This window comes from Emys orbicularis, chromosome 1, assembly GCF_028017835.1.
Source record: "Emys orbicularis isolate rEmyOrb1 chromosome 1, rEmyOrb1.hap1, whole genome shotgun sequence".
NCBI classification, from domain to species: Eukaryota; Metazoa; Chordata; order Testudines; family Emydidae; genus Emys; species Emys orbicularis.
Window position 1 is genome coordinate 20,885,856 of NC_088683.1, and position 19,679 is coordinate 20,905,534.

The following is a 19,679-nucleotide window of genomic DNA, read 5'->3' on the forward strand; positions in this document are numbered from 1 at the left end:
CACCAACCCGGGCAACCAGGAAAAGGAATTTCAAAAATTCACAGGGCTTTAAAGAGGAGGGGCAGTGTCCTGTCTCCCTGACCCCCTGGGCAGTGGAGTTCACAACGGTGACCAGAGTGGTCAGTGTGGAACAATGTGGGACAGCTCATGGAGACCAATAATAGTCGATTTAAGTAACACGGTGTCTCCACTGACACTGTGTGTATGTCTGCACAGCAACTAGATACCTGTGGCTGGCCCATGCCAATCAACGTGGGCTCCCAGGGTTCGGGCTGCGGGACTGTTTCACTGCAGTGTAGACTTTCAGGCTCAGGCTGCAGCCCAAGCTCTAGGACTTTCCTACCTTGCAGGGTCCTAGAGCTTGGACTCCAAGCTAAGCCCAGAAGTCTACACAGCAATGAAACATCCCCTTAGCCCAAGCCCCACAAGCCAAAGTCACCTGGCACGGGCTAGCTGTGGGGTTTTCTTTGCTGTGTAGACATACCTTGTGTTGACCTAACTACATCGACTGTGACTCTCTGCTGCTTGGGGAGGTTGTGTTTGTTATTAAGTCGGCATAGTGGGGCATTTACATCGATGGGAGCCAAATTTAAGTGAAGACACATCCACACTAGGTCAATGTAAGCTGCCTTGTATTGATCTAACCATGTAGTGTAGCTGATTGGTGGATTTAACTTGTTAAGGAGTCCTATTGTACATGACCCTTTGTGGGTGTGTAAGTAGCCTGCCCTCCATACCCCAAGACAGGGTGGAATAATTTAACACAAAGTGATTTAAACCATTCATTGGGGGCACTTGATTTTTATTTTATTATTTTAATAATTGATTTAAATCAGGTTGAAACTTTGTCAAACGAATTAGAAAATTTGTGCTATTGCAATTTTAAATTAAAATGTATGAAGAGCTAAACTATAAATGCAGGAAGCAACAGAGGGTCCTGTGGCACCTTTAAGACTAACAGAAGTATTGGGAGCATAAGCTTTCGTGGGTAAGAACCTCACTTCTTCACTTGCATCTGAAGAAGTGAGGTTCTTACCCACGAAAGCTTATGCTCCCAATACTTCTGTTAGTCTTAAAGGTGCCACAGGACCCTCTGTTGCTTTTTACAGATTCAGACTAACACGGCTACCCCTCTGATACTATAAATGCAGGAGGGGTTTTTAAATGCCACTACTAGTAGGGTATCTCACTGCAATTATACAAAACTGCTCCAGGCAAAAAACAAAATATGGAAAATTAAGGCCCTGGTTCAACAAATACTTTAGCAGTTGCATAATTTTACTCACACAAATAGTCAAATTGACTTCAATGGGAGTACTCACATGCATAAAGTTAAGCATTCATGTGAGTGTTTGCAGCATCACAGGCTAAAATTGGTATTTTTTATTGAAACTTTTACCTTAGTGGCATAACATTTTTGTCACTAACACCGAAGCGATTTTGTTTTAACAATGAAAAACTATTTAGACCTTCACTACATTAACAAAGGTTGTGTTTTTTTTCATACATACGGTCCAAAAATAGGAGCCTAAAGTTTGCTTTAAGCCCTGTGGCAAAGCGGGACTCACCACCATGGCGCCTCCTGCTGGCCGTCCTGGGAATGAGCTCTCGGCCCTTCCAGTTCGCCTTCAGCTAGTTGTGTCAGGCCTGCCATCACTGCTGTCTCCACTCTTTGGACCCACATCGCTCCCCAGACCACAGTGTCCTCTTCTGGGCATGGCCCTCCGGCTGTCTCTATTCCTGCCACTTGCCTCACTGGCCAACTGAAGTCCAATGTCCAGCCCCTCGCCTCAGGGACAAACTGCAGTCTGTATACCGGCCACTCTCCTCATTGGCAAGTGGGGGGACCCAGGCCCACCCACTACTCTGAGTCCCAACTCAGGGACCCTATAGCTGGCAGCCAACTACTGCCCTCCTCCGACCTGCTGCCTATTTTCCCTGGGCCACTTCCCCCATAGCCCTAGCACACTGTCAGCCCTTGGAGCAAGGCCCCAGCCTGGCAGTGGTCAGCCAGCAGCTCACCCTTTCACTCCGCTGCCCCTGCCCAGCACTGCTCTAGCTATGCCACTTCAGGCAGCCAGTCCTCCTCCCTTGCCTTCCAGGGAGAGACTGCCTTCTGCGCTGCTGAGCAGCCCTTTATATATGGCCCTCGCTGGCTCTGATCGGCTGCTCCAGCAAGCCTTCCCCCTATTGGTGGGATCAATAAGCCCTTTCCTGATTAATGGGTTCTGCGCAGCCTCCCTGGTGCTGCTTTTAACCCCTTCTTCTCCCTGTGTGGGGCAGCCGACCCACCACAAGCCCATATTTATAGACATAAGAGTAGGATTTTCAAAAGCAGCTAAGTGATTAAAAAGCACAGGGTCCCACTGACTTCAGATTGCAAACCATGTTGGAAGAGTGTAATATGGCTGAACCATTTCAGCTTTCTTGACTTCTGGCAGTTCAGTGTAATGGAATGTAGTGGTGATTGCAAATACAGCCCAGACTATTTGCTTATCAATTTTGTGTTTCAGTTTGTGCTGTTCTCACAATAAGGATATTAGGGCATGTCCCCACAGGAAAGCTATACCAGTGGAAACTAAAGTGTTAATTTAAACCACTCTAATTATAGTGATGTGAGTCCCTAGGTGGATACTCTTATTTTGGTATGAGTGCCTTTTTGTTTTTTGTTTTTTCCCGTTTAGCTTATGTTGCTTTGTAAGGGGTTTAAACTAACCTAGAAAAGCCACTCTTACTCCAGAATAAGTGTGTCCACCTTGCAAGTTATATTAGTATAACAGTAGCTGTTAAATGATACAGGCATAATTATACTGGTATAATTGGTAAAACATTCCAAGGCTAGACAAACCCATAGGGAGGCCCTAGACTTATGTGGGGGGTTTTTCTCTCTCCCAGCACAGACAAACATTTTAAGTGTGAAATTTCTTAGTGGAAAAAAAATCTCTGTAAATCTTGAAATTTTACTAACAAATAGGAAACTAATGAAGGAAACAAGTACCAAATAGCCACTTACGCAGTTAAAGACTATAAAACGGGCTGAAAGTAAAGGACTAGCAACATGTAAATACATAAGTAAGATCTAAATAAAAAACATTGTTTGATTTTTTTTTAAATCCATTATTTTTTTTTTAAATCATGATTTTTCTCCATCCTGCTTTATGCCTTGTGCCATTGCCCAGCTCCTAGCCACTATGCAGGTGGTGATTGGAGCCAATGAGCCATGCTAGCATCCCCATAGTCAACAGCTTCCTTAAAGATGGCAAGGGGAGAGCACATGCTGCACTCATGTGAAGAGTGGCTGAGCTGCGTCTGCAGTGAGCACTGTTCAGAAGCCCCAAGAGAAATCCATGTGGAGATAGCCAGAATCCCTCCCATTTGTGCACAGTCAGCACTCCCTCCCCAACAAGGACGTATGCCTTTAAGGCACATCCAGCCTTTAATCTGGATGGATGGAATTGAACAATGCATCTATTTTCAGATCAGTTTATTTTTATTAGATTCATTGCTATTAAATGACTGTGATGCATTAAAATGATGAATGTAAAAGCCAGATACAAAGCAGAGCTATAAAACTACAGACATAAAGGCCAGACGCGTGAGAGATACACAGTATAATACACCGTTACTTCATATATGAGAAGAGCAATACGTCTGAGACTAAGGCCAGGTCTACACTACCGCGGTAGTTCGACGGCTGGCAATCGAAGTTCCGGGTTCGATTTATCGCGTCTGGTCTGGACGCGATAAATCGATCCCGGAAGCGCTCGCCGTTGACTGCGGTAGTCCAGCTCGGCGAGAGGAGTACCGCGGAGTCGACGGGGAGCCTGCCTGCCGCGTGTGGACCGCGTCTGAACCGTGGTAAGTTCGAACTAAGGTATGTCGACTTCAGCTATGTTATTCACGTAGCTGAAGTTGCGTACCTTAGTTCGAATTTGGGGGTTAGTGTAGACCAGGCCTTAGTCTCTCTCTGCATTGACACCTGGTTAATGAATTTGCATTTATTCTCAGGAAATGGTATTCAGACTGGACACTCAGAACCTGGAGTCTGGCAGGTTGAAATGTCCTTTTGATCCTCATCAGCCGTTTGCTTCAGTAATGACAGGTAAGATGTCAACATCACGGATGTTTCTTCCTTGCGTGTTCATCACAATCTTATTTAACTAAAAACAACAGGGCCAGATCCTCAGCCAGTGCAAATCCGCTGAGCTCCATTGTCTTTTATGATGCTATGCCAATTTTTACTAGCTCATGACCTGGCCCAACAGTGTCCTTCACTTTGCATATGCTAAAAAAAAAAATGAATGCAATAAAGCTAAAGGGGAAATATGAGAGCCAATAAATGGAAAAGCTGCCAGTTTAGAAACAAGGTGGTGTCCTCTTTACCCAGTCATTTCTGCTTAAAAAAAACACTGTATACAGTATTTCATATGATTCAGGGGTTCTGTGGCAATTATCAATATTGTCAGCCCTTTGAAGTCTGTTGACATACATGAAGTCATCTGCATAAATCCATTTTGAGGTTTCTAATTATTTGAGTAGCCACTTCAGAGGCCTGTACTTCCATGCTGTGTGGTCTGACATTTGGTGTCATGGAATGTCAGCCTGACCTCTGAATTTCAAACCACTGTAAGAGAGCTACTTTTGTCATGGTTTGGTTCAGAGCTTTGGACAATTTTCATTTAACTTGTCCATCAAGTGTATGAATACGAGATAAGAGTGACGCTCCATGACCTTTTCATTTACAGCAAAAGAGGAGTGGTGATAGTGCTTTGAAGTATCAGACACTTGAGGTTATAAAAAGAATATGACTAATGTTCAGCCTTTATTCTACAATAATAAGATCGATGATTTGTGATCTTGACCCAGCTGAAGGGCCAGCACTTCTTTTATTAAAAACAATAGATTAAAGCCAGAGGGTTACCATTCTGAGGAACCCCTAGCCCTTTTTAATGGCTGTGAAGTCTGTTTCTAAAAAGGGATTCTAAAAACTTCTACTGTTCTCTTTTTTCCTAATGTGACAGAACACTCTGATTTATTATAGAGCTGGTTGTTAATTTCAGTAGCATTAAAATACTTTTGAGTTCTCTGTTAAGTCTTGTGCAGTGAAGAAGAAGCCACGTTTCAATTTATTAAAACATATCATTTAGAACATAAGAACTCCCATGCTGGACCAAAATAGTGACCCCTTTATTTCAGTATCCCATCCCTGACCAATGCCAAATGCTTCAGGAGAAGGCACAAGAAACACTGCAATAGGCAGCTGTGAAATCACCTGCCCTTGGGGGAAATGTCTTCCTAACACATCAATTAGTTCATGCCCTGAAACATAAGGGAGGCAGTTTGGCCTAATGGCTTGGGCACTGGACCAAGATTGGGCATTGGAGTGGGACCCACTGCTGCCAAGTTCCTTGTGGCTGGAAGTTGCAGCTATGCAAATTCAGACTGGAAATGAGGTGTACATTTTTAATAGTGGTGGGTAATTAACCATTGGCACACTTTACCAAGTATTATGGTGGCTTCTTCATCACTGGCAATTTTTAAATCAAAAGTAGGTATTTTTCTAAGAGAGATGCTGTAGTTCAAACCGGGATTATTTGGGGGGAAGTTCTATGTCCTGTGTTATGCAGGAGTTCAGATGAAACATGGTTTTAGAGTCTATGAAAAGAGACCTCCATTCAGTTCCTGGCTCTGCCCAGGCATGCTGTGTGACCTTGGACAAGTCACGACCCTACTCTGTGCCTCATTTCCCCCCATATTTAAATGGGGGTAATGATACTGACCTCCTTTGTAAAGTGCTTTGGGATATAAAGATGTGAAACACTCTACAGAGCTAGGAATTCTATCCTTTATAAATAGTTATATATTTTAATGTAATTGGGAATGCTCTCATTCTCCTTATAAATGTCTATATATTTTTTTAAATATTGCAAAACATTTGGCCTCAATATCTTGTGTACAGATTAGCTATACATTATGTTAAAAAACTAGTCCCTTTGGCTAAAACCTACAGGGGCAGATTGAATGCATTTGTTGGTGTCTATTTTAGTACCTAATCTTAAAAAGCTATTTGCCTGATTCTACAAATACTTCCTTGCGAGTAGTTGCGAGTGTATTACCAAAAGCTTTGAATATCTGCCTATCCTACGTAGGCATTTTTATATTATTATGCAGTTGCTCAAAGCTTTTTAATGCATTTATGATTAATATTGTTTAGCATCCATCCCTTTTTAAAAATTCTTGTCTACCAAAGCCTTTGTAGGAAACAACAGGAAGTTGGAATGCAGGATACCAAAGAATAAGTTAAGTGCTGAAAGCTCCTTGTCAACAGAGGTTAAGTGAGGATGGGCATTTTCTTTGAGTCTTTCAGATGTATCAATCATTGAATGCCTGTCAGCTAGCAAACACTAATTATATCATCCATTCCTCATTTTGACATTTACCTTTCAGAATGTGCTATTGTCATTGCACAAAGGAGACATGCTGTCTGAAAGATGTATTTTAAAATATTGTTACGGAAGGATTACTTAGATAATAGTAATACTGATAAAATAGGTTTGTTTGGTTTATATTTATTGGGGGAGGATTAGGTATATTTTTTAATATGTGTTTTTCTCTGAACAGAAGAAACTTCACAACATCAGTATTGCATAATATTAAAAATGCAGTTACTTTCAGCTTCAGATTTATCTGCACAGAGATCACAAAGAATGTTTTCACCCATGTCAGAATTTGAGTAAAGGTGCCTTTTATATGTGGTTTATGATTGCTGTTCAATATGAAGTTCTGCCATTCATGTATGGATTACACGCATCATCATAGTTTTGTTGTTTCTTCTTACAAACACCAGAAATATGTCGTCATATACAAATGTGTTATAAAAATCATCGTTATTAAACATAGCTTCTTATTTTGCAAGAATTAAAGAAATATTATGGAATGCACTGTGCAATGGAAAACTTGTGCAGCAAGGTCTTTTTTGGCTTCTTTTCACAAAAGAGCTATGCTATGAACACAAAGAGCAAACATTGTTCTGGTCTTCTGTGCGCCTTTAATTTTGTGCAGTGCTGAGATGCCACGAAGATAGTCACATATGCTCTAGGAATTATTTTTGGGAAGTTCTACGGCCTGTGTAATACAGGAGGTTGGACTATATGATCACAATGGTCCCTTCTGGCTTTGGATTCTAAGAACCATACAGAAACCTAAGCAGAGGAATAAACTGTAACTGCAATTGCAACTGGCACAGTGCAATGCATGGAAACAATCTGGAACTCTCATTATGTTTAACTCTAGTTTTGCTGTGAGGTAAATCATCATCACCTGCCCCAGGAAAAGAGGCTCATTTACTTTAACATGATCAGGATTGGGCCCTGTATCAAAATTCATCATTACCAGTTTGCAGCGTATGAAACACCGATCTGTATTACATTATTTAGTTAGCACTTAGGAGCCTTTGGAAATTCTTCCTAAATTTCATTGAAAGTCAATGGGATTTAGGCTCCTCAGTGCCTAAGTCACTTTTGATAATGGGACCTGGGCTCCGAAGTCATTGAGGTATATTTGAAAATGTTATCCTTTATGTTACATTACAGAATCAAAGACTTTGATTTAAAAGAAAAGAATGGTGTAAAATATGTATACTTTATTAATGCAACAATACTGGAATAAAATAAACCATATATACACCATGTTCTTGAAGAAAGCCTCACTATTTCTTTCTCATTTACAGATGACTACCTCTATGCTGGAACAGCTTCTGATTTCCTTGGCAAAGATACAGCTTTAACACGTTCTCTGGGCCCTTCTCACGACCACCATTACATCAGAACTGACATTTCAGAACATTACTGGCTTAACGGTAGGACACTAAACATATGTTGCTGTTGACTGCATTGTCTCTGCTTTTTTGAAAGTTCAGAGGCCCATTTTATTTAAAACATGTATATAACAAGCATAAATAAAGTTGCATCATTAGTTATTCCCAACTACAGTCTTTTAAAAGTAGAATGGAGAAAGTGCTGGAGAAATGTACCAGAGGGGAAAATACTGCAATGGAAGGGATTTGAAGTACAAGACTTAAGAATTCTTTCCATCTCTAATCTATGAGTCTATATATAGCACAGTAGTTGGAAATAATTTCATGGCATAAGTGCTTCTAGTTTTTCAGTGTTGTTGGAATAATACTTTTTTTCACCAAACAGTTGCAATCATTTATTAAAAACTGCTTCCTACAGCGCTCTGAAATGTCAGACTAGAAATTCCATCTATTAGGTAGGAGGTTTCCTCCTCCCGCCCACACAGGGGAAAAATATCCCGTGCTACTCCAAGGAACAGTTTAAAACCACTATGAATGCTTTAAATTTGCTTCCTAAGTAACAGACTGCTTTTTCTTGCCCATTTAAAACCATTTTAAAAGTAATAAACCCTGTAAAAAATATATTTATACCCAGCCATCCTCAAACCACACACACAGAGTGGCACAGAAAACTTCACCCACAATCCTAATGCCTTTCAATGAGGAGATATGAAAGTGTCCCCTTTCAGCCATCCGTTCTCTTTAAAAATGTGGCAACACTGGGCCCTGATGCAGCATGACCATGTGGCTATTATGGGTGAATTGTAAAGCCAGAGCTCCTGACCGCAGGGGTAAGTTGACTTCTCCTCTGAAAGGGATCATTGTGCCTGTTAACCCTTTGACAAGAGTTTACTCTTTCTTTCACTCCTCTCTCTCCTCCCATGCAGTTGCCTCACCTTTCTATCCACTTGTGCCCATTCCCCTGTCCCAGTGTCTTTCCTGTGTAAAAAAGCCATATATACAACCACTAAAATATCCTTAGCCCACCCCAGGCTGTAAAACTGGGATCCTTCCAAGCAGGTGGAGAATCTCATCTCCTTTAGGCCTTGCTGAGCTCCCTCTCTGCTGTCTCCTGCTTTCCTCCCTTTGCTGCCTCTGTACCTGTTCTGCCCCACCTCTCTTGCTGCGTGCCAATCCGCCAGCTGCTACACTTCCTGAGGTCTGGCAGTGAAGGAAGGCAAGGCATGTTCAGTTTGCAGTCCAGAGCAGGAGAGGGTTCTTAGAAAGTGAGGCAGGCCAGCTCAGGCCAGGACTGGCTCCTTTCAGGAGTTTTGATGTGGCCTGGTCCCTCACTAGCCAATTTAGAACCCTGGACATTGACCAGTACTTATGGCATAAACATCCTTAGGATTAGCCAGTTTCCTAAGGGGTAACGTATTATCACAGAAAAGATTTAATGTTGTTGTGAGCTGATGAATTTAGTTGTTACAGTTCTAGCACTACTGTTGGTATGCATGGCACAGACATATTAGAAGGTTCCATTTCCTGCCCAAAAGAACTGAGACCCAGATCCCCAAAGGTGTTTAGGCACCAATTAATGGGAATTAGACGCCTCACTACCTTTGTGTTCTGTGCCTTACAACCTAACAGTCCAACCCTGCACACACTTACCTACACCATTAATTTCCACTTGGGCTGTTCAATGGCATCAAAAAGTTACCTCTGTGTGTGTGGTTAGGATTGGGCCCTAAACGGGCAAGGGAACAGTAAATGGGTGCAACATAAAGTGAAGAAATTGAGAGTTTTGTATGTGTTTTAGTTCTGAGGTTTTTGGTTTGGCTTTTTAGACCATTTTTTTTAATTGATTTTGTTTTCCCTAAGAGGTAACATATTTGTGAGAATTCTGTAAGGACAGTGTGCATTATATGAATATGGCTGAGTTTTAAAAACAACTTAGTATGTTAGGCTGTGGTGAGGATACTCTCTCATACCAAGTAAATAATGAAGCCCCCAACATCTCTGTCAGGTTTTTGCTCTCTTTCCAGCCGTATTTAAGGACTACAATTATAGCATGTCTGAAACTTGACATAGACAATCCATGCATTGTTCTACATTGGAATACATAGAAACTAGCTGTTTTTAATGTTTTAAAATGATTCTGTTAAGGCTGAGGAAATTCTAACTACTATGATCATTTTTTGCACTAAATACTGTACCATCATACTCGGTGCATCACTAGTTTATTAAGTAATATTAACAATCACATACATTTTGTGCTTTCAGCAGATTTTGGTGCTAAGAAAATATTTAGGTTTAAAATCACTCCAGAACCTAAATTGCCTAAACTATCCATTTACCAGGCATATGTTAGACCTCTAGGAATGGTTGTACATATTTAAGTAATTGTATAATTAGCAATAAATTACTTGCAGGGGTGACTCATATTTTACTTAGGATAAGTGAAAAATGTATGGCTTGGGGTGGGGGGGTTGAGTGCAGAGGAGATTGTGCTATAATGCATGTTAGCATTTTAAGTTTTAAGTTTTTAGTAAAATGTTTTTTGAAGCAGTATTTTTCCTTCTTGTGGAGGGAAAAAACAATGCAGAAGGCAAAGATTTCTGGGACACCATTAGGTCCTGTGCAGTGCATTGCCTTCACATCCTACTCTTGACTGCATTAATAGCAGCCTTTCAGAAGGGATGAGATGAATAAACCTTCAAACAAATTCACACCCACTGGGACTCTTACTCCTGCACAGAGTCCCACTGAAGTCTGGAGCAGATTTACCATGAAACAAACTGTGCAGTGACACTGGGCCCCCAATGGCAGGGGGGGACCCAAAATGCAGGACAAATATCTGACAACCTGTCCCTGAGTCATGGTCGGCAGAGTAGCAGGGCTCAGGTAGGCAGGCTGCCTGCATGCGGTGGCTGGTGGCCCCACATCGCTCCCAGAAGCAGCCGGCTGCTGGCACGTCTCTATGCACCCCTGGCGTGGGGGAGGTGGCTCTGCACGCTGCCCCCACACCAGGCAGCACACGGAGACCTGTTGTCCCCCTCCCCCCAAGGGGTGTGCAGAGACGTGCCAGCAGCAGGGCTAAGGCGGCTACCTGTCCACTCTGCCTCCCTCCCTCCGCACCACACTGCTCCTGGAAGCAGATGGCATGTCCTTGCGGCCCCTGGAGGGGGGGTCTCTGCGCACTGTCCCCACCCTGAGCACCGACTCTGCAGCTCCCATTGGCTGGGAACTGAGGCCAATGGGTGCTGCGGGGGCGGCGACTGCGGGCAGTGGTGCACGGAGACCCCCTGCCCCCCTCCCCCGCCTAGGAGCCTCTGCCAGAGGGGGAGTGTGTGCCAGTCACTTTGGGAGCTGTGCCGCCCGAGTTAAGTGCCACCCCATTTCCCCACAACCACACCTCAACCCCCTGCCCCAGCCCAGAGCCCGCACCCAGCACCCAAACTCCCTTCCAGAGCCCGCACCCAACCCCCCTGCCCCAGCCCAGAGCCCGCACCCAGGACCCAAACTTCCTCCCAGAGCCCAACCCCTCACCTCTCCCACACACAAACCCCCTGCCCCAACCCAGAGCCTGCACCCAGCACCCAAACTCCCTCCCAGACCCCGCACCCCTCCCACACGCAAACGCCCTGCCTCAGCCCAGAGCCCACACCCAGCACCCAAACTCCCTCCCAGAGTCCGACCCTTGCACCCCCTCCTGCATCCCAAGCCCCTGCCCCAATCAGGGTACCTCACTTTATTTTCATTTATGTCCCATAACTTATAATATAGGAGGAGGATGAAGAAAAAAAGAATGTTCTTTTTCTGGGCTGGGTCCCGAGGGGGAGGCCCTGAAAATGAAGCTATGCACAGGGCCCCACTAACTCTAAATCTGCCACTGGCTGAAGTCAATGAGCATGTGGATCTATTCTCAGGATTGGGCCTTAGATTGAAGCTCTGTGGATCTGTCTTGTCCAAGCCAAGCAGATTCTTGACAAGATTGGCAGTGAAAAGGATTGTATGAGAATTGAAGAGTCCTATGGCAGTGTGCCTGGCTCCTGAACCATGCTGTCTTTGATCTGTCCACACACACGTATACACCAAGCAAGTACACATTCCTCCCACTTGTCCAGGGAGCTAATGCCATTGTTGGAGTTAATGTCTCCCTGGATATCATTAACCTCCAGGGGTTTGTTCCACAATGTAGAACGCATGGGAAGCATGTATCACGGAGTAGCTGCCCCTCTTCTATACCCATGCCCTCTAGAGGCCCAAAATCATAGTGTTGGTGCAGTGTGTCTTCCACTAGCTCATGCTGCTTCAGATCTGCTCCCTTCACTTCCCTGCTTTCTCGGCCTTTCCCACTCCTTTGATTCCCTCTGCATCCGGGCCTCACGAGTCTTAATACGACTTACTCAGTTGAATAAACTTTATTGAGCCTCTTGACCAAGCAATCCTATAATATTGGATTGGAGCATTGTTTAAAATAGGTAATCAGATACAACACCAGGGATATACACGGTGTTAGTGAACTTTCTCTACTTGTATTGCTGCTCCCAGAAGGTCATCAGAGCAAATTACAAAAAGTTTATGCAATACCAGGATATACTGTATCATCTGTTACCAGGCCTTGCTCTCCATTTATCATCTCAGTGCCTTATTGTTTCCTTATACACACCTCAGCAAATGAAATCTTTACAATCTTTCTATTAAAATTAGTCAGATTTTTGAATGAAGACAGACAATATGATTGAGAATATAAGCAATGATTTAAAATGCACAATTATGCCATTTGTTTTCTCTACAAAACATACAAAAACCATGTCACAGCTGATTATAATTTGTTTTTCTATATAGAGTGTGAACAGGATACTAAAGATGAGAGGAAGATCTCACTTGTGGAAAAAAAATATTTTGTGTGTGTGTGTGTGTCATGTTTATTACATTGATTTCTATGTCTTTGTCTGTGTATGATTACCTTTTCCAGTTTATTTGTTCGGATGTAACTTTCAACTTTAATGTTTTCAATTGTGAATTTAAATCCTTGAATATTGTATTACTTAAGTATTCCTGTTCCTTTATTCAATTTGTTTGAGATTGCTTCAAATATGTTCCAGGAACTGATATTTGTGCATTTGTTTTTGGATTCCATTTGCCAAGGAAACCAGTAAAATTGTAATTAAAAAAAATCAGAGTTTAGCTCTGCAGATGTGGATTTTTTTAAACAAATCTGAAAGTAATAAGGATACTGGCAAGGTATTTTTCAGAATTTGCTATTTGTTTATTTTTAACTAGCTCTATAAGCTGATAGCCACCTTGGAAGCGTATTAATGCTATGAATTTATTAATGGCTAGGGCTGGTATTTTCAAAAGAGCCTGAAAGGGGCTGAGTGGGAGTTGGGTGCCTAACTCCTCCCTTAGGCTCATTTGAAAATCCTAGCCCACATGATCTACTGCGTCATTCCAATTTTACAGTGACATGTAACTCCATGGAGTCACACCAGTGTGAAGCTGGAGTAATACGAATGTTATTCTGGCCCATACATTTCGCTCTCTGGCATCATTGTGCATACTGAGAATTTAAACAAACATATTTAAATACAAATCAATTAACTTCTTATGGAGGCAGAAGAAAATATCATTCCCTGCAAACGACCAGTTCACTGCTCACTCACTCAACATCTTCTAGTCTTCGTTTTGCCCCTCTTTCTTACCCCCTAGCCAAACAACTGGGAGAAAAGATGATCCTTGCACTGTACCCGTTGAGGGCCAGAGATACTATGCTCTGTCTGACCAGCCTGGGAAATGAATTCCAGAGTCAAGGGCCTACTCCCGCTGAGTTAGTCTGGTCACTGGCCCACCTCTTGTTCAGGGCAAAGGACAGTTATCTTGAGTGCTCCCAGAGGATCTCAGTCATGGTAGCAGATCACAAGGACATCTTAAAGCAATTTCCCTAAATATTTCCCCCTCTATTTGTGTATTTGAATTTTGTTGCTTGTTGTTGCTTCGCTAGCTAAGGTGGCTGGCATTTCGTTACTTTCTGATTTGAGTGCACAAGCAAAGTGAAAATGCCAAGTTATTAAACCTTTGAAAATGAGACTGTAGAGCAGAACAGGGACATATGAACCAATTGTCTTAGCGAGACAATCTCAACACTGTTGACTTAGTAAGGCCATCCTAGCACATGTGCATAGGAAACTATTGTCTTAGTACAGCTGTTATTAATATCTGAGCTTAAGTCATGCAAACAAATAGAGGTTATATTGCTCCCTTGCATACTGTCTCTCGTAAACATTTGTGGTTTCCTACGTCCCTGGACTACCACTGAGTGCTGCCATTTTTAAATTAGATAACTGTGTAACATAGTGTGTGATTTTGGAAAACCCGCTTAGCAGGAAACAGGGTAACACAAGCAGCAAATCAGCTGTATCATAGATATGGATTTTGGATCTAAAAACCTTGGCATTAACCCTGTAAACTCACAATGGCAGCCAATTATGTCAATGCAGGGTTCTGCAACAGAATACAGCCTGAAGAATAAAAGCTACCCTATTAGATGTAAATACTTTTGGGGTCAATACAGTCTTGTGACCAGACTTCTCTCAGATATGCTTATGATGACTCATTGATTTCACCATGATCTGCTTCATGGACACAAACGCAGAATCTTGGTCTCAAGTATTAGGGGTTCTTTTTTTATACTTAAATAATTTGTTTTTGTTTTGGGGGTTTCTTTTAGGAGCAAAATTTATTGGAACCTACCCCATCCCGGACACATACAACCCAGACGACGACAAAATCTATTTCTTTTTCCGAGAAATATCTCAAGATAGCAGCACGTCTGACAAAGCGATCCTTTCCCGAGTTGGAAGAATTTGTAAGGTGAGAAATGTACATTCTTTTTTTCCCTCTTTTTTTAAAAAAAGGAAACTTTAATTTGTTTCTTTAAGAAATCTCAATTTTGTCCGGGAAGGAAATAACCTCACCCATAGTACCGTCTAAGTAATGTGCAATAACATGGAATGCTAATGATGTCTAAAATTCACTTTCCTTAACTGTAAAATAGGCTTGATACTTAGTAAATCAGCATATTTTTTGGAAACATAATATTTTCATAATCGATAATGATGCATCTAAATAGCGATTGATTAATCTTCAGCTACTCTATGGTGAGAGCCTTTGTTTTGCTGTCTCGGTTAAGGCTAAATCCTAAGCATCTGTGCAAAGTCAGAGTACACGAGCCTTTTGTATGGGGTGTACACTGGCTTAAGGGGAAAATAGAATCCCAGCTGAGGTGGGGAGCATCAGTGTATCACCCCCACAAGTATTACTAACAATGTCTTTTTTGTTCTGTGTTTGCACCATGCCTGGCCTATGATTAGGGCCCCTAGGTGCTACAATAATAGAAATAATAAATAATAGTAATAACGACCCATACACTATTTTAGCTGATGTGTTCTTTGTACCCAGCCCGCATCTTCTTTCCCCAGCCATTACTGTAATCCATAACACTGTAATGATAGATGTTGTTACTGCAGATGCCCTGTGCTCCAAATGCAGTATTTTTGTGATCAGTTCCATGGATTTATGAAACTTTGGTAATGATTAGAAAAGCTGGGCTTTTTCAAAAAAGTATGGACCAGATCATTAGAAATTGTGTTTTTGATTAAGTTTCCATGGAGTGGCCAAAGTCATGTTGGAAACATGAGGAACTCCAATGTCACATTGGAACTGTTTAGTTTCTTTATCATGTTTTGGAATAGTCTCAATGTCTGTATGTTATTACACTTTGAAAACATTATGCTTTGATTATGAGATGGCCCATGTCTCAGCAAAAACCCTGTATGTAGTAATCTCAGAGGTAAAACTGCTGCATTTCTATGGTACCGTTGTACAGCTTTCTTCATTTGCTGGTATTCTGTAGCGTGTTGCCTGATGCATTAGTTAGCACTACTGACAGTGGGCATTAGGTTCCTAAGAAAGACCCTTGAGGAAAAAAGCAATTAACTGCAAGACTTCTTGATTCAGAAAGAGAAATGAATAGGAAAAAATGAGCTAGAAAGACATGCACGCACAGGAGAACAAAGAACTGGGGACACACACCTGTGTGGATGCCTACCCAGGATTGATCTTCTATCCACGAAGAGTCACAATTGAGACTTCAGTGACCACTGGGTCTACAAATTTTCAGTGTTGGGTTGACAAATGTTTGCAACAAACTGAGCAACCAATTCTCTGTAGCAGTTCCTGTTTAGCCAAACAAGAGAATGGGCAAGCTTCGGTTGGGTTTTTCATAGCAATATGATTAATGAAACACTGACAAGGCAAACAAATATAATTTACTACTAGATGTGGCTTTTGCTGATTATGGAAGTACTTAATGCATTAGGAGGAAAATGGTTAGGTGGAATCTGCAACGCCAAGGCACAGAGAGATTATATTAAACTAAGATGCATTAATAGTAGACGTCCAGCTTCTACTGAGAAAAAGGACAGATAAGATATCATAATAAAAGCAAATGTACTGTAAAGAGACCCTAATGACCAGGCATAATTGAGTCTCAAATGAGATCAAGTTTCTAGGCTGGTGGTGTTGTAGGAAATAATGTCTTGAGCTTTATGTTTTCATTTTGCCAGTCAAATGAACATTATAGGAGAACTTCGAAATAGCTAGTTCCATTTTATTATATACATGTGTAACTCCCAACATTGGGCGCTATGAACACGTGTAGTAATGTGTACGTACACCAAAATAGAGATGGTTGCTAGACATACGGGACCAGATATTCCAAAATGCTCAGCAGCCACAGTTGGTGTCCAATTCTCAAAACAGCTTAGCCTCCAGCAGCTCTTGTTAAACACACAGAGTGGGAGCTAACGGGTGAGGAACATTTTGAAAAATCTGGCTGCTTCCTGTAGGGACCGACATGGGAAGTGCTGGGTGCAGAACTCTCTTGAAAAATCTGATTTGCACTGTTTGTGCATGTGTCTTGATTATACTTATTGTAGTATAAATATAGTACAAATGGGTAAAGCATAAACTCCCGACATCTGGTTCAATTGTGTCTTCTCGGGATGCCTTGACCTGCAGTGCCAAATCTGGTCGGCTTAATTCTCTATGCCTGCAGGCACAGGTATCCATATCTATGGTTAAAACCAACAATGAGTAATTTAGTGTGGTTGAAAGTTCTACGTGCCCTGCAGCATTACTTGATAATAAGCTTCAACTAATCTAGACAATTTTCCTTAAATTCGAGCTTGTGTCTTCCTTCCACTACGTCCACAGCAACACGACATACTGCTATATGTCAGGAGACCATGAACTATTTAAATGATCTGCTTGTAATGGTGTGTGTAATTCCAATTCCTTCGACTGGAGCTTCACCACTCTGCCTCACTGTTCCCTAAGGCTCTTCCTACACTTTGGTGTTAGAGGTACGTGCTGAAATTAGAACAGGCAGTAAAAACACAAAAAGACTTGTGTGTTTAATATAACAGGTTAGTCAGTAGAGTCTACTCTTTAGCTAGTATTCATTGGTTGAACAATATAGTCTCACACTGATCCTCTCCCTTAGGGAAGTCTTCTCTGGAGAGCATTCCCCTTTCCCAGCTATTTCTAGACCAAAAAGATTACAATATCTCACTTGAAGTTCTTTGCCCAGAGTCAAACAGCTGTCACTTGCCCTGTTCAGAAGACTGTTCCTATATTTACTATCTTAAAGCATGCTTTGCAATAACACTGCCACCAAAGCATTACAAAGCGCTCGTTTAGGTTTACGTCACTTGCCTTCTGTATATCACTGGGGAATATAATTATAAACTGGGAGGAAGTGCTTTCAACAGTCACTTACAGACTAAAATGTATAATTTATCATGACAAATGGCATTTCCTATTTTTGGTTTTAACAAAAAAAAAAAAGGTATTGTCAGCTTTTACCTGGAATTTCTTGTTCTGCTTAGAGAAAACAGAGTGTTCCCACTAATATCAAGTGTAACATGGCTAGTTTGCTTTCATTCAAGGTAGGATTATTTGTGAAAAGCAAAAATCAGACTTAAAGATTAATCCTATCTGGATTTTTATGTATATGTTTTTAAAATATATAGAAAATGTATTACACTTTGTAGGAACCTTTTCCCATTGATGTCACAAGACCATATCCTCAGCCAGTGTAAATTATTATAGCTCCATTGACCTCAAGTCAATTTGCACCATTTACATTAGCTGATGGTATGGAACATATATTAGATATTCAGGGTCAGATTTTGAAAACTATTGTGGTTTCTGTAAACTGTCACCTTTGCACCCAAATGATAAACTTTAGTCACACACGCACACAAAGCCTTTGCATGTATATCAGTTGTAAATTGATGGCAAGTAGATTTTGTTCGTGGAAATGTCATCATTTGTATGCAAAGCTGCACATATAGAAACACATTGAACCATATAGGAACCTGCCAAAAGCACCTTAGAAAAATAAATCCAAACTTACAACAGTCCACTAGGAAGGTAAGAATTTCTTTTGAGATCGTTTTTTTTTTCAGTTTCAGTACATTTTCACAAAGTTACATGCCCGTTTCAGTATATTGTAATGTAATGGACGTTGTTCAAGATCATTAAGGCTCAGTGTTAAAGTAAAAAAGTCATGATGTCATTCCTTGAAATCCATCGTACGGTCCATAAGGAACTAGCTGAAGCAATCTCAGAAACGGTTATCTTTGAGAACTCCTGGAGGACGGGTGAGATCCCAGAAGACTGGAGAAGGACAAGCATAGTACCAGTCTTTAAAAAGGGGAACAAAGGGGACCCAGGGAATTAGAGACTGGTCAGACTAACTTCAGTACCTGGAAAGATACTGGTACAAATTATTACATAATCAATTTGTAAGCACTGAAGGATAATAAGATCATAAGGAATAGCCAACATGGATTTGTCAAGAAAAAAATCATGCCAAACCAACCTAATTTCCTTCTTTGATAGAGTCACTGGCCTAGTGTATAGGGGAAAAGCAGTAGATGTGATATATCTTGATTTTAGTAAGACTTCTGACACCGTCCCCCATGACATTCTCATAAGTAAACTAGGGAAATGTAGTCTAAATTAAATTATTATAAGGTGCATGTGACCAAAAGCACCCCTGTATTCATACCATACACACCATTGTAGTAATCTTTATACAAAATATGCCTTGTAAGGTATAATTTGAAAATTAATAACTTGCTGGTCAGTTGTATCATGGTGAAATGTATGCAGCAGCATTATATGTAAAGATGTGAATTCCCCCTGTATGATGTTATTAGCACAGGTTCAAAACCAGACAGTCCTGCCTCCGCAAAAGTTGTTAAACAGGTCTATCTAAACAAAGGAATGTGTGTTTTTGTCAATTTACATATATGTAATAAACAGGGTCCTCAAAACAGCAGCGGGGAGGAGATGGTAGGAAACAGAACAATTTGCATGTTAACAAACACAAGTGGGGGAAGAAAGACCATGCAGCTTCCTTCACCACCAGACACCATGTTGCCCTCTTCTCTGTTTGGATAGACTTTGCTTTGAAGTGCAACCTTCAGAAGAATCCACTTCAAAGATTCACTGGACTATAAAAGAAAACTCCAGTTTCTTTCTTTTCACCTAAGAAGACAATGGCACCAGCACCTTTGAGCCTCAGGGAGAGCTCCTGACCAAGGAAAGGGTCTCTCCATTTTAAACAAAGCCTTGTACCAAAATTTGCTAGATTACGTTTTAGACTTTTAGATGTGCATTTTCATTTTTATTTGCTAAGTAACCATTTCTAAGGGCTTGTCTACACTGGCAATTTACAGCACTGCAACTTTCTCACTCAGGGGTGTGAAAAAACACCCCCCTGAGCACAGCAAGTTTCAGCGCTGCAAAG

General features: G+C 41.5%; 1 protein-coding gene across 1 annotated transcript in view; it reads left to right on the forward strand.

The window, feature by feature from the left end:
- The window catches only part of LOC135895122 (semaphorin-3D-like), a 179,616-nt gene that overhangs the window by 99,277 nt on the left and 60,660 nt on the right, over positions 1-19,679 (forward strand). The window contains exons 7-9 of the mRNA XM_065423193.1: positions 4,009-4,102; positions 7,730-7,858; positions 14,529-14,671. Of these exons, the coding sequence (XP_065279265.1) occupies positions 4,009-4,102; positions 7,730-7,858; positions 14,529-14,671 (366 nt within the window). The remainder of the gene's footprint in view (positions 1-4,008; positions 4,103-7,729; positions 7,859-14,528; positions 14,672-19,679) is intronic.